This window comes from Anomaloglossus baeobatrachus, chromosome 2 (assembly GCF_048569485.1).
Source record: "Anomaloglossus baeobatrachus isolate aAnoBae1 chromosome 2, aAnoBae1.hap1, whole genome shotgun sequence".
In the NCBI taxonomy this organism is placed as follows: domain Eukaryota; kingdom Metazoa; phylum Chordata; class Amphibia; order Anura; family Aromobatidae; genus Anomaloglossus; species Anomaloglossus baeobatrachus.
In genome coordinates, this window is record NC_134354.1 from 20,394,834 (window position 1) to 20,410,768 (window position 15,935).

General features: G+C 47.4%; 1 protein-coding gene across 1 annotated transcript in view; it reads left to right on the forward strand.

The window, feature by feature from the left end:
- The window catches only part of LOC142290858 (beta-1,4-galactosyltransferase 3-like), an 85,865-nt gene extending 70,402 nt beyond the window's left edge, over positions 1-15,463 (forward strand). The window contains exons 5-7 of the mRNA XM_075334902.1: positions 12,096-12,218; positions 12,678-12,782; positions 13,540-15,463. Of these exons, the coding sequence (XP_075191017.1) occupies positions 12,096-12,218; positions 12,678-12,782; positions 13,540-13,708 (397 nt within the window). The 3' untranslated portion in view covers positions 13,709-15,463. The remainder of the gene's footprint in view (positions 1-12,095; positions 12,219-12,677; positions 12,783-13,539) is intronic.
- Positions 15,464-15,935: the final 472 nt, after the last annotated feature.

Here is a 15,935-nt window from a genome sequence, read left to right on the forward strand (position 1 = left end):
CCAGCGATCCCAACAACGATAGGGATCGCTGGTAAGTTGCTAGGAGGTTGCTGGTGAGATGTCACACTGCGACGCTCCAGCGATCCCACCAGCAACCTGACCTGGCAGGGATCGCTGGAGCGTCGCTACACAAGTTGCTGGTGAGCTCACCAGCAACCAGTGACAAGCCCCCAGCGCAGCGTGGAAGATGCTGCGCTTGGTAACTAAGGTAAATATCGGGTAACCAACCCGATATTTACCTTGGTTACCACCGCACGGAGCTACACGTGCAGAGAGCAGGGAGCAGCGCACACTGAGCGCTGGCTCCCTGCTCTCCTAGTTACAGCACACATCGGGTTAATTACCCGATGTGTGCTGCAGCTAAATGTGCACAGAGCAGGGAGCAGCGCACAATGCTTAGCGCTGGCTCCCTGCTCTCCTACTTACAGCACACATCGGGTTAATTAACCCGATGTGTGCTGCAGCTAAATGTGCACAGAGCAGGGAGCAGCGCACACTGCTTAGCGCTGGCTCCTTGCTCTCCTAGTTACAGCACACATCGGGTTAATTAACCCGATGTGTGCTGCAGCTAAATGTGCACAGAGCAGGGAGCAGCGCACACTGCTTAGCGCTGGCTCCTTGCTCTCCTAGTTACAGCACACATCGGGTTAATTAACCCGATGTGTGCTGCAGCTACATGTGCACAGAGCAGGAGCCGGCACTGACAGTGAGAGTGGAGGAGGCTGGTATCGAAGGTAAATATCGGGTAACCAAGGACAGGGCTTCTTGGTTACCCGATGTTTACATTGGTTACCAGCCTCTGCAGAAGCCGGCTCCTGCTGCCTGCACATTCAGTTGTTGCTGTCTCGCTGTCACACACAGCGATCTGTGCTTCACAGCGGGACAGCAACAACTAAAAAATGGCCCAGGACATTCAGCAACAACCAACGACCTCACAGCAGGGGCCAGGTTGTTGCTGGATGTCACACACAGCAACATCGCTAGCAAAGTCACAAAAGTTGTTCGTTAGCAGCGATGTTGCTAGCGATGTTGCTTAGTGTGACGGGGCCTTAATGTTAAAGTTATTGTTGACTCATGTAATTGCCTTGGCCAGTGAAGGTCAGATACCCAGACATATCAATTATGCCAACTTCCCATTGTATTACTATGTGTGTTGCTAGATGCGATGTAACTTAGCTGTCTCTCCCTGTCTATGCCATAGACCATTACTACTAGGGATATTTTGTATATGGCTTGAAATCTAGCCAATAAGAGCCCAGCCTTATCCACCAATCGTGAAGACCCCAATGGTCTGAATGGAGAGCTCAGGGGTATAAGAAGAAGGATTGTCCATTGCCCGGGTAGACTCTTAAAATACCACATGGACTTCAGCAGCGAATGCAAGGATTCGTCTGAGATATCAAGGACTACCTAAGGAAGGAATCCAGCTTGGGACGATCCAGTCATCGGACTACAGGCTTTGCGGTCCTCAGTCGGCTTCCTAAATCTGGTGTTATTCCACTCTCGGTGAATGCTGCTGGATTGGAGTAAGTAGCTCTGGAAGCTCTGAGGCACGGACATTTTAATCCCTGGTGAGCCAGCGGAAGGGTGAGAAACTATTGCCGGATACATTTTGTGGTTTTGCTGGTTATGTGCTATGTGCCATTAATTGTTTGGGAATCCAATAAAGTCTTAATATTGTGATTTCCTCACCCTGTGTTGTCTGAGTAGTGTTACGCCCACGGTTAAGGAGGTCAGGCGTTCAGTTGGGATGAGCCCTGGGCCATGCTGTCTTTCTAAAGGCGGCCGGGCCAGCGGACAAGAGCACCCACTGACCCACGTGTCTCCACAGGAGAGCACCCACTGACCCCCGTGTCTCCACAGGAGAGCACCCACTGACCCCCGTGTCTCCATAGGAAAGCACCCACAGACCCCCGTGTCTCCACAGGAGAGCACCCACTGACCCCCGTGTCTCCATAGGAAAGCACCCACAGACCCCCGTGTCTCCACAGGAGAGCACCCACTGACCCCCGTGTCTCCACAGGAGAGCACCCACTGACTCCCGTGTCTCCACAGGAGAGCACCCACTGACTCCCGTGTCTCCACAGGAGAGCACCCACTGACCCCCGTGTCTCCATAGGAAAGCACCCACAGACCCCCGTGTCTCCACAGGAGAGCACCCACTGACCCCCGTGTCTCCATAGGAAAGCACCCACAGACCCCCGTGTCTCCACAGGAGAGCACCCACTGACCCCCGTGTCTCCATAGGAAAGCACCCACAGACCCCCGTGTCTCCACAGGAGAGCACCCACTGACTCCCGTGTCTCCACAGGAGAGCACCCACTGACCCCCGTGTCTCCATAGGAAAGCACCCACAGACCCCCGTGTCTCCACAGGAGAGCACCCACTGACTCCCGTGTCTCCACACCACCCATTTTTACTGCAGCTGTAATGTGAGCTAGTTCTACAGTAGTTCTACAGCAGGATTTTAGCAGCTGCTCCCCCTAGTGTTTAAAAGTAGAAAATATCAAACTTCTTTTTTTTTATTTTTCTCCATTAAAAACAAATAATATTATTTAAACATAACATTAACACCTCAATACTTTATATTTTTTCAGTTATTGAAACGTTTTTTTTTTTTTTTTTACGACACCTTCCCTTTAACAATTGCACCTCATCGTCTTTTAGTTTGGCTAGTGGCACAAGACAGGGCTATCTCTCTCCATTATTGTTCGCAGCGGCAATCGAACCACTGGCAGCTATGCTCCGCACCTCCTATTAGTGTGAAGGGGTTTGAGATTGACGGATTGGAGCATAAGGTATCCCTCTATGCGGATGATCTGTGGCATTGGGTCTGGCAGTTAATCTTATTAAGGAATTTGGGAAATGATCAGGTCTCCTAATAAATTGGGAAAGTCTGCTTTGCACCCTATAGATCCGCTTCCACCTATCTTCGCTACCCCTGGGTTGAAGATTACGTCGGTAGACAAATTTAATATCTTGGGATAGTGGTTAGTGCCCGACCACGGGAGTATTATACGCTAAATCTAGAACCTATGTTGTCTCAGTTTAAAAACAAGATAGATGCTTGTTGCTGACTTCCGCTGTCCCTTACTGGCCGTGCCAACCTGCTAAAAATGGTGCTGATGCCTAAACTCTTGTATCTCCTTCACAACGCCCCGATATGGATTCACTGGAATTTTTTTCGTTAAATGTAACACCTTGTTTCGGGAGCTTGTGTTGAAAAAGCAACAGGCCAGAATCCGTCTTAAGACTTTGCAGAGAGGGATGGAGGGGGGCCTTGAAGTCCCCAACCCGTGGATCTTCTATATTGAGGCGCAGCTGCAGCATTTTAGGGGGTGGAGAAGGGACGACACTTATGACGTTGGGGGCAAACTGGTGAGGAGCCTTACAAGATGGAGACACTCGGCGGCCTTTTTGGAAGAGGGATATCTTCCCAAAAGAGACCATCACACCCAAGATTAGCGCTGCTATAAGAAGTGTGGGATAGAGGGAAGGCGTTGTTGGGAATACTAGGAAAAATGGAATACTGGCCTTTATGGCATAAACACGGGCTAAAACTTCAGAAACTTTCGGGCTGGAGATTGTGGATGTATAGGGGTGTATATTTGGTTTCACAGATACTGCAGAATATTGCACTTGAGTTTTGATCAGCTTCAGGCCGAATTTGGGATACCACACTACAACTCCGACACGCCTACGAGAGAGACACGACCCATGGACATTAGTATAAAACGTAATCCCACCCTCACGGATTTGCTGACCTCTGAACGCTCCTACGGTGTTGTCTCTAGGCTGTATACTGTGATGCTACCTAGATACCTTGACAAATTCCTTTTACAAGCCAGAGGAAAGTGGGAGAGGGTCTTAGGCCCTATGACAGATGACCAACGGGATGAGGTCTGGTCTCAGACTCCGAGCCTGGCCGTATCCAAAAGTCAATAACTGTCGCACTGCATAGAGTATACAGGACACCCAGTCTATTGCATAAGTTGGGGATCCGGACGGATGATCTTTGGCGTTTTCCCGCCCGCACCTAGGACAATCTGTTGCATACGATGTGGTCCTGTTGGGATATCGAGGATTACTGGAGGGCAATATTAGCCCTGATTGCGCAGGTTTTCAGCATATGATTGCAGCCAAGGCCTGTCACGTGTATTCTGGGTCTCCTGGAGAGGAGGCGGACTTGATCTCACCAACGACGGTCGGTATCAGACGACTCCTATATCAGACCAGGAAACTTTTGGCCTACCACTGGCTGGACCCTGCTCCTCCGGCCATTGGTGACCTTAGGGAGAGAGTCAACACCATCTTCCGGTTGGAGAGGGAGGTATACCTTAAATGAAATGTGCTAAAAACATTCTATAAGATTTGGGGGATGTGGTTGGATACTCCGAGGCTTCCCTCTCCAGCAGTTATGGGGGACCAGGCCCTTCTCCTTATAACCAGTTAATGATTTATTGGACTAGGGAGGACTTCTGTATCTCTGAAACACAGATGGTGGCCAGGGAAGATGTGGCGAATTTCGGTCATGGGTGGTACACCAAAATTAAACCTTTACCCAGTGGCATGTTTTGATGATGGGTGTGGGCTGCAGGTGCACTATTCATTTTATGTTATTGTATAATTTAAAGGTTGTTTTTGTGATGGAAGATGTCTTTATTCTTCTCTCCATATTGTTCTTGTGGGGAAATGGACTGTAATATGTAATGTGTTTTAATGGGTAATAAAAATGTAATAAACTTGATTAAAAAAAAAAAAAAAGTGTGCTCACAACTCAAGTCAATCTCCGTAGATGGTGGGCCCCACACGCTGGTTAATTAGCAGTACCGAAATGTGTCTGTCTGCCGGCCATTGAGCACAGTCAATGAGTACACTTCCCTGGCCAGTCAGCATATGACTAGAGCGTGCAGTTGTGCCACAATCCACGGTCCCCTCTGCGCTTCCTGCCTGCGGCCCCCTCTGCGCTTCCTGCCTGCGGTCCCCTCTGCGCTTCCTGCCTGCGGCCCCCTCTGCGCTTCCTGCCTGCGGCTCCCTCTGCGCTTCCTGCCTGCGGCCCCCTCTGCGCTTCCTGCCTGCGGCCCCCTCTGCGCTTCCTGCCTGCGGCCCCCTCTGCGCTTCCTGCCTGCGGCCCCCTCTGCGCTTCCTGCCTGCGGCCCCCTCTGCGCTTCCTGCCTGCGGTCCCCTCTGCGCTTCCTGCCTGCGGTCCCCTCTGCGCTTCCTGCCTGCGGTCCCCTCTGCGCTTCCTGCCTGCGGCCCCCTCTGCGCTTCCTGCCTGCGGCCCCCCTCTGCGCTTCCTGCCTGCGGCCCCCTCTGCGCTTCCTGCCTGCGGCCCTCTCTGCGCTTCCTGCCTGCGGCCCCCTCTGCGCTTCCTGCCTGCGGCCCCCTCTGCGCTTCCTGCTTGCGGCCCTCTCTGCGCTTCCTGCCTGCGGCCCCCTCTGCGCTTCCTGCCTGCGGCCCCCTCTGCGCTTCCTGCCTGCGGCCCCCTCTGCGCTTCCTGCCTGCGGCCCCCTCTGCGCTTCCTGCCTGCGGCCCCCTCTGCGCTTCCTGCCTGCGGCCCTCTCTGCGCTTCCTGCCTGCGGCCCTCTCTGCGCTTCCTGCCTGCGGCCCCCTCTGCGCTTCCTGCCTGCGGCCCCCTCTGCGCTTCCTGCTTGCGGTCCCCTCTGCGCTTCCTTAAACCTTATCTCATGATTTCAATTTCAAATCAAAAGATACTCAGAGTGTATCAATGCACAATAAAAAATTCAATAAGCTTTTTTTTTTTTTTTATAAAACCCAAAACTTTATTAAGCAAATATGTGAATATTAAAATAAACAGGGAGACACACCTTGTTGAAGGACAGAAATATGCCACCATTTTAAACACACATCGGTATTTTTAGTCACATAAGGCACAAGCATCGCAAATCTTTTTTATCCATTCATGTGTCAAACAATTATTACTGGCAAGATATCAGTACTATTACCAAAATTGTCGAGACATGAACAATACAGACAGCAGTTCAACCTTTCATTATTACTATTCTGGCATCATAAGCCAATATTCCTATAGGTGTACTGCCGTCCGTATGCTCAAGCCATGTGCACACAATGCTCCTTAGGTTAAATAGTGCAAGCCACTTCCAATTGCAAACAAGTATACTCCACAACATGGATGTGTATCACCAGCTGCATATACATAAATGTATCCATAAGCGCATAGCAATCCTAAAGCTGGACAAGATGGGTAAGTATATTACATTTAACCTGTAAAAACAGGTGTGACAAAAAAATGTATTGCCTATAAAAAATATACATATACCACTACTGTCATAATCCAACTATATATTATCATCACCATGGGACATGTTGGCAGATATATATATTATAAAGAGTAATTTGCAGCGTAGACACACATCCAAGTTGCTTAGTCACTTATACATGAAACGCTACAATGTGTACACGATCAAAAAGCACAAGTAGCAATACTTTAAACAGAAGTTTTTAGCTATAAATGCACAGCATCACTATCATGCTCGACCACAGTGTGTGTGATAAACCTGTTATTAATCACTGAGCGTGCAGGCATAATACGCCGATATTCCTACAAGTGCATTGCCACCAGTGTGTTTGAACCATGTGCACATGAATGCTCCTGAAATTAGATAATGCAAGCCGTTTTAAATTAGGAGCAATTATAGTCTACACTATGGATGTGTATCACCAGTCCTCCATACATAAGTACACGATGTGTGCACATACTAAACATATGGGTCTACAGCCGTAACACACATCCAAGTTGCTAGTCATTTATAAATGATATCTTATAATACACACATGATCACAAGCGCAAAAAGCGGCAAAATTTGAATCTCTGCAGTGTACTGCTATTACGCTCAGGCACACGTATACACCTAATGATACGGGATACTAATACAGTGGCAAGAGCAAGCTTACACAATGACATTATAGAGGTGCCTCTTTTTGAAGAAGCTATTGCGAAACGTGCGTCAAAGGTGGAAGGACGAGCTGCCCCGCACCTAGGTAATGAGTTGATGTCAGAAGTGTTCTTGTAATATTTGCGCTTTTCTACTAACATGTGTTCTATATAATGTGATTGTGCAAGCTTGCTCTTGCCACTGGCACTGTATTAGTATCCCGTATCATTAGGAAATCATGAGATAAGGTTTAAGGTTGTCTAAGTGGAGTGATGCTCCTTGATGTAGGTTGGGACAAACGTGTTAATTAACCCTCTGCGCTTCCTGCCTGCAGTCCCCTCTGCACTTCCTGCCTGCAGTCTCCTCTGCACTTCCTGCCTGCAGTCCCCTCTGCGCTTCCTGCCTGCAGTCCCCTCTGCGCTTCCTGCCTGCAGTCCCCTCTGCGCTTCCTGCCTGCAGTCCCCTCTGCGCTTCCTGCCTGCAGTCCCCTCTGCGCTTCCTGCCTGCAGTCCCCTCTGCACTTCCTGCCTTCTTTCCTCTCTGCCCTTCCTGTCTGCAGTCCCCTCTGCGCTTCCTGCCTTCTTTCCTCTCTGCCCTTCCTGCCTGCAGTCCCCTCTGCGCTTCCTGCCTTCTTTCCTCTCTGCCCTTCCTGCCTTCTTTCCTCTCTGCCCTTCCTGCCTTCTTTCCTCTCTGCCCTTCCTGCCTTCTTTCCTCTCTGCCCTTCCTGCCTTCTTTCCTCTCTGCCCTTCCTGCCTTCATTCCTCTCTGCCCTTCCTGCCTTCTTTCCTCTCTGCCCTTCCTGCCTTCTTTCCTCTCTGCCCTTCCTGCCTTCTTTCCTCTCTGCCCTTCCAACCACAGCACCATTTTTCCTGGGTATTCTCCTGGATAGTTCTTCTTCCATCGCTCCTCAGCTTGCGTCGTCACATTCCTGTATCAGTTTGCCTCCGCGCCCTCGGGCACAGTCCTGTCGGAGTCTCACCGCATTCTCAGACTTTAGCAAGCTTTGGACCGGGTATACTGTTTGTTGGGGGGAGACTCGACACTTGTAGTGCCAGCTGCTCCTCCTCCCTTCTGTCACCATTTGTCAGGTCTCTGATCTCGTCCTAGGTGACGGACTTATCGACAGACGTTTTGGTTTGGTGGAGTTATAGGTCTTCGATGCACTTCAATGTCCATCAGTTTTTTTGTCTTCGGAAAAGACCACTAAGCTTAGGGCATCCTTTTAGCAGTCCAGGTAGCCCTGCTCCAGCTTTTCCGCTCCTTCCTTTTTAATTGATGACTCCAGCTTTAGGTCTAACATTTCCTCTTATTCTAGCGGCCAGAGTTACTGACTCTACCCAGCAAGTCCTTTTTGCTCGACAGTGAGAAATGTTGATGGCTCAGACTCAATGAGGCTTCTTCAGCTGATAGGAAGCCATTGATCAGGATACACCAGGATTGATGCTCCTCAGTAGGGTGGTACTTTTTAGAGGCATTGGCTGTCTATTGAGGCGGACAGTTTTTCTAGGTTTCATCCATTATGCGGTCCTGCTCTCCACCTTATCCTAGTTCTTGTTACATCTTACGGAGCTCTGGCCAGGTCAGTCTCATTTGGGTGTTAACGCAAGTCATTCAGATCGTCCAGGGAGCTTGGAAATCTTACACCTGAGGGTCTCCTGAGATGCCTCCTGCCTACACTTTACTCAGTAGAGGACAGGTCATGGCCAATGTCTGAGCTCTTCTTCCTTCCAGAGGAATCTTGCTCTTTGCTCATTAAGACAGCATTCTCCTTTCCCGGCTTGGATTGGATAGTTTGATTACTTTGCTTAGTATTTTGCAGTTTGGATCCAGAACTCCCGTTCATCGTGCAGATGCCCCAAGGCCCCATCCAGAGTGTCCAGTCAGCCCTCTCCCAGGGTTGTTCTCTTCTAGATGACAATTTTTGATCATTTAGTTTATCGGCAAGACCGTCGGGTCCGCTGTTCGGAAGGCTTTTGGCCTTTCGGATTGAGTTTCTCTGACTGGAATTAGGGAACGGGGGCCTTAAAGATCACTTTTCTGCCATATAATTTAGCACAATTTTTTATGGGTGGGAACCAATGTTTTGCGCTTGTGTGGCGGTATCCTTCCTTTTTCATTTTTTGCATGTTTAGTTGATCTAGGGTGGACTACTAAGGAACCATGTTCCTGCCATCGCTATTGTGGTCCCGCAGAATTAAAGGGAACCTGTCACCAGTTTTTTCCCTATTAAACCAAAAGTATCACCTTCTGCAGCTCCTGGGCTGCATTCTAGGAAGGTGCACCTTGTTGCAGACCCCTAAAATCTTACTGTTTCCTATGCAAAACAGTTTGGTTGGCCATATGGGCAGGCTCTAATTCGCCTCCTGCCCCCCCTCCTGCCGCTGCTCGCCGTCCCCCAGTCATAATTTACATGGATGATGCTGCTCTCGTCATCGTCTACGCTATTGGAGTCTCGCGCAGGCGCATTTCGCTGTGCCGAGCATAAAGTTTCCCTCGCGTGAGCGCCGGTGATGTAGTTGCGCAGACGCGAGATTATGGTCGGCGCTGTGTATGACCTCACCAGCGTTATCCTCGTACCCACCCATAATCTCGCGCCTGCGCAACTACATCACCGGCGCTCGCGCGAGGGAAACTTTATGCTCAGCCCTGCGATAGGGGCACAGCGAAATGCGCCTGCGCAAGACTCCAGAAGCGTGGGCGATGACTGGAGCGGCATCATCCATGTAAATCATGACTGGGGGACGCGAACAGCAGCAGGAGGGGGGACAGGAGCCGAATTAGAGCCCGCCCATCTGGCCAACCAAACTCATTTGCATAGGAAATGGTAAGATTTTATTTAGTTCTTTTAGGGGTCTGCAAAGGGGGCCAGCAACAAGGTGCACCTTCCTAGAATGCAGCCCAGGAGCTGCAGAAGGTGATACTTTTGTTTTAATACGGAAAAAACTGGTGACTGGTTCCCTTTAATCTTATAGTCCTGAGATCAGGACAGAGAAGACTTGCGGCCACCGTATTATTCCTTGGTATTCGGGAGACTTTAATAGGTTCTTGCCGTCCTCCTGTCCTTCTGGGTTTTTTTTTTTTTGTTTTTGCCCCTCCCCCCCCCCCCCCACCAATCAGGGAGATCTCTCCATTTCGGCTATTTTTTAGTAATTGTTCTCTCTCCTCCTCCAGAACAATATGTTCTGGTTTTCGGCTACCTCCTTTCGCCTTAGTGGAATTCTCCACCTTTTCATGTTTGCCCTTCTCCGGAAGCTTCAGGTACTTTCGCTCTCTTCTCCCCGAGAGGTTCTCGCATAGTCTGACGTTACCGGGTTCTCCAATTTCCTGCCACACTCCAAAGACATACAGATAGGGAATTTAGATTGTGAGCCCCAATGGGCACAGTGTTTCTGATGTATGTAATGATTTTATGGTGAGTACCAAAAATCTACTTTTTTTTTTTTTCTTTTTTTTTTTTTTTTTCTTCCTCTACCTTTTTATATAACAATCTTTATTTTTATATAGCGGTAACATACTCCTCGTATGTTAGCAATATATATAAAGATTGTCATTATTTTAGGATAGTTTGGGGCAGAGGCACAGTACCGATCGTTGGCCACAAGAGGTCACTGTTCCCTCCTACGTTCACACTGTAGCTGGGATATTGGTTATAGTTATCAGTAGCTGAACCGTCACATGCATGAAATAACGTATAGGACCAGGTCCGTGCAGAAGGGGGATGGTTAATCGGAAATACTCCATCAGTGAATGGCAAGTATATTAGAGATAATCTAAAAGACAGCAACCCACAGGAATGGAGTTTATAGTTTGGTGGGATGATTATTGGAGCCATGAAGTGTTACCAGGCGTAGCGGTCTCACTCCACTCCGTTTGGAAAGAACAATTTTTACATTTAAAGTGGTTATCAAAGATATTTAAAAAGCTGCAGTGCATGCAAAATAACGAAATAGTGTGCACATACTCGCCCCTATACTCCCGTCGTCACGCTCTGAGGCTGTCACGTCCTATATTGTGATCACTGCAGCCGATCACCAGCCTCAGCGGTACATGGCACAAGATCGACGAGGCTGCGGGTGATACGGGATATGGCGACTGCAGGAAACATAAACTGAAGGCCAGCGGGTATCGGTCAGACGCAATGCTGAACGGCCGGCTGTAAAACTTCCAAGTTGCATCAAAATTTAGCATTGTAGTTGTTTTTTTTTTTTTTTTTTTATGCCAGAAAATGGGCAAAAACACCTTCATGAATCCAGCCCTTTAATCTCAGTGTGTTATCGTAAAATTGCCTATTGTTTTAAATCGTTTTTTTTAAGTATTTAATACTGATTTCCAATTTTGTAATGGAACAAATAACGAAAAAGACCCACAGATCTCTTGAAACACACTGACCACTTTTATACTAAAATCACGCTGTCCCTGTATTTTCAGTCTACTCACACAGGATTACAATAATTGATATATTCTCTATATACAGTAGAAAACACAGGATCCACCATTCACAATAGGTGATGTCACAACTCACCTCCTCCCCCTCCGGTATAATGACTGATTCCACCTCTGTGTACAGTAGACAACATAGGATCCACTACAATAGGTGATGTCACAACTCACCTCCTCCCCCTCCGGTATAATGACTGATAACACCTCTGTGTACAGTAGACAACATAGGATCCACTATTTACAATATATGATGTCACAGCTCACCTCCTCCGGTATAGTGACTGATAACACCTCTGTGTACAGTAGACAACATAGGATCCACTACAATAGGTGATGTCACAACTCACCTCCTCCCCCTCCGGTATAATGACTGATAACACCTCTGTGTACAGTAGACAACATAGGATCTACTATTTACAATAGGTGATGTCACAACTCACCTCCTCCCCCTCCGGTATAATGACTGATAACACCTCTGTGTACAGTAGACAACATAGGATCCACTATTTACAATAGATGATTTCACAGCTCACCTCCTCCTCTCCTGTATGACTGATACACCTCTATACACAGTAAGGGTAATACAGGATCTACCATTCAACATAGGTGATATCACAGCTCACCTCCTCCTCCTGTACAATGACTGATAACACCTCTATATACAGTAGATAACACAGGATCCACCATTCACAGTAGGTAATCTCAGAGCTCACCTCTTTTATTTTTATTTTTTTACAGCCTCCCATATTGGACGTATTTTGGCGGCGTGTCTGCAGTTACACCAGATCAGTTCATGAAGATGAATGGATTCCCCAACACGTACTGGGGCTGGGGAGGAGAGGACGATGATATCGCCATGAGGTAATCTGCTCCGGTGAGGGTCTCCAATATTATAATCAGCATTAAGCGGCTTTGAGACTGGACTCTCATAACTCAGTGCATGCGAATGTAGTAACATTTGCGATGATCACATTTGGGAAAGTTTCTCTGTATCCTGCAGTTCTGTTTTTGTCTTAGTTTTGTAAGTGTCCAGAAACCTCCACAGCCACCAATAAGTCAATCTGCTGTAAATAACAGGATGGAGGGGAGAGGAGGGGGATGTGGCTGCAGTTGGTGTCAGTTGCTGTATTAGGGGAGAGGGAGGAGGAGCTGTAGATGGGAAACATCTGATTGGCTTAGAGCATGCAGAATAGCTGACATCACACCAGGAAGAGCGCAGCCTACAAGTATGGATATTTGAAAGGCCAAAGCGTGAGTGCTGCGTGGGTTCACCTCTTGGCTCCTTTCAGCTGTATAACGTCATAACATGTTTGTTATAAGGATCCGTCTATCGGGGATGAGTATGACGCGGACGCCTCTGAGCATGGGCCGGTATAAAATGATCCCACATGACCGTGACTCCGGCAATGAGGAAAACTCCCACAGGTAAAAAAATGTCTCTAACGCTGGTAACGAAACCCTGAGCCTTACAGCGAAATTTTATAGTTACTTATGTCACTAACGGGACCATAAGGGGAAGTCTTCTTTCCAGATCTTTCTTCTTTTTCTTTCTTTTTTCCTTCTTTTCTTTTTCCTTTCTTTCTTTCCTTTTTTCTTTCTTTCCTCCCTCCTTTCTTTTCTTTCCCCCATCTCCCGCCTTTCTTTCCTCCCTCCCGCCTTTCTTTCCCCCGTCTCCCTCCTTTCTGCCCCCATCTCCTGCCTTTCTTTCCTCCCTCCCGCCTTTCTTTCCTCCCTCCCGCCTTTCTTTCCCCCGTCTCCCTCCTTTCTGCCCCCGTCTCCCGCCTTTCTTTCCTCCCTCCCGCCTTTCTTTCCTCCCTCCCGCCTTTCTTTCCTCCCTCCCTCCTTTCTGCCCCCCGTCTCCCTCCTTTCTGCCCCCCGTCTCCCTCCTTTCTGCCCCCCGTCTCCCTCCTTTCTGCCCCCCGTCTCCCTCCTTTCTGCCCCCTTCCTCCCTCCTTTCTTCTTTCTTTCCTCCCTTCCTCCCTCCTTTCTTCTTTCTTTCTTTCTTTCCTCCCTTCCTCCCTCCTTTCTTCTTTCTTCTTTCTTTCTTTCCTCCCTTCCTCCCTCCTTTCTTCTTTCTTGTGCACCCCCTGTCACACCCCAAATGGGTGAGGAGCTGACCTGCTGTCTGTTTCGGTCATACCAATCTGATCTCCTCTTCAACTTTTGCTTCTTAATTTCATAGGCATAATCAGTTGAGAAGTACGAGAAAAATGTGGCGAGATGATGGGATGAATTCCTTAGATTTCCGACTTCTTTCCCGAGAGAAAACTCAGCTTTACACCAACATCACGGTGGACATCGGAGAAGCTCCAGTGATGCCGACCGAGCCGAGCCGGTGGAGGTTATTCTAGCCCTTCGTCAGGACCAGAGCAATAGAAGCGTTTAAAGGAGGGTCTGTGGTCCTCTATATATTCCCTGAAGAGGTTTAAGACCAAGAGTGGATCTTGGCCACTCTCCTCACTAGTCCCTGGGCCTGTATTTCCCAATGTGGCTAGTAGGGATCGCTGTGTGGACTATAAGATGCTGGAATGAGGGAATCGACAAAAGAGGTCGATGGGAGGACTTGTCGTTATTGGTACCATTTGATTTTAGTGTTTGTTTTTGTTTTTTTATCTGAAACTGGCCAGTTTATACAAATTCTTCTCATATGTGACTTTAATAGTTCATATTTTATTTAGAGTTAAAGTGTCCTTTAAATCACCAAGCGCCTTACACCTTCCGGCACAGGCCTACAAAGGTTTACAAAGTCATTTGCTTCCTGATCGCATCTATCACTGGTGAGCTGCTCGTCACAATGTATCAGATCAGTTGTAGAACTTTTTAGAATACAACATGTAAAGATTTGTCAAAAAACCTGAATAGATCCAAAATTTGGTATATTTTTTTTTTTCCTCCATTGCTAAAAAATCTTATCAGGGATGATTTCAAAACCATAGAATCGTACTTTTCTTTCAGCGCCCCTCATGGATCCAATACCGGAAGACGTGTTTGTCTCATTTGGAAGTCTACGGGATGGTTGCATCGATCGGGGACTAGAAGAGCGCACCATTGGTTGTTTCTATGATAATGCGCTCTTTTTGTCACCTGACCGCTGCAGTTAATCACCGACTTCAGCGGTCTTACTCACCCACAAACTGATGCTGGATCCACGGAGGTGCTGAAAGGGGAGTATCCCAGAGTTTATTAAAATCCGTGTCAGACAATCCTTTTTAATACATTTTTATAGCCATCTTTACTCTCTTTCCTGATGCAGAGTTCAGGAAAATTGGTAAAATTTCTGGATACCAGCCATCACCACTAGAGGGAGCTCACCACAAATGTATAATGCTAACTAGTGTTTAGTGAGCTCCCCCTAGTGGTGGCTGCAGGCAGCAAGAACATTAATTTCCTCTAGTAACTATACAGGAGATTTTGAGCTCTGTATCAGAAAAATTAAAGCTCCTGCCACTAAGAAAAAAAACCCAAATATATTAAATTATTCCGGAAAGAACACTGGATCTAAAATGGTACAAGAACCAAATGTGAAGAACTGTTTTGTAAGTGTTTGTGTTGAAACAAGGTCTGTAACTGGACCCCCCTGGTATTAGATATGTCGAAGGTCATACCGTCCAGTTCACTGTCTATAGGTTTCGATATTTCCCTCTGATTTCATTGTGGTCAGCTGCTGGACCCCCACTACCTGTATGATCACATCTGACATGCCATTGACCACTTTAGTGTTTTCACCTCCTCGTATTCTGATGCCTCTCATCATTTTGGTCGGGGTTGCAAAATATATTGGATATGGAAATGGTGACAACCCTTGTGGCAGGCATTTAGTGTTTTTTGTTTTTTTTTTTTTACAGCCAGTCATGTCTTTTTATAATTCCGGCGTTAGGTTTTCAGTCGCCGGGGGTTCCTCCGTTTTTTTCAGAATAAATCTCTATTTTTAAATGACCTATTTAATATATCGCGTGGGTTTACGTTGTATCCGCTCACTCCCGTTGATCTGCGGTGACGCGGTTCTGGACTCCGTTCCTCTTTTTTGCTGTTACTTTTTGTCTTATATTGTCCGGATGTTGATATTTATTGTGAAATAATAATAATAATAAAACCTGTATTTTCTACTTGTAGTTTATAACTCTTCTGTTCTTGTTCTGATAGTAATCTGTTCCTGCAGATGAGATTGCACACAGCGGGGTAATATCACGTTTTCAGCCTTCTGCTAGAGCCGTACGTCGGGAAGACGTCCTTGGGTGCACCTCTCCTTTTTTTTTTTTTTTTTTGTGCATCTCTAGTAATGCACACTTAAAGGGATTGTTCACTACTCTAACATTGATGGCCTATCCTTAAGATACAAAAAACTAAATAGTTTTCAAAGCCAGCTTACCCGTACACTCCTGTGTGTGGATTCCAGTATCAATCCAGAAAATAGTCCGCACGGAAAACCAGAGCAGGAGCCAGCCACGGGAAATCCAAATGAAAAAACTTTATAACTCCAGCGGACAAATTTGAGGATGCAGATATATATTAAAAAATTTTTTGCATTTGAGCCACACTTCTGGGCGGTGAAGGAAAGAGATTAGGAGTAGTAGACCA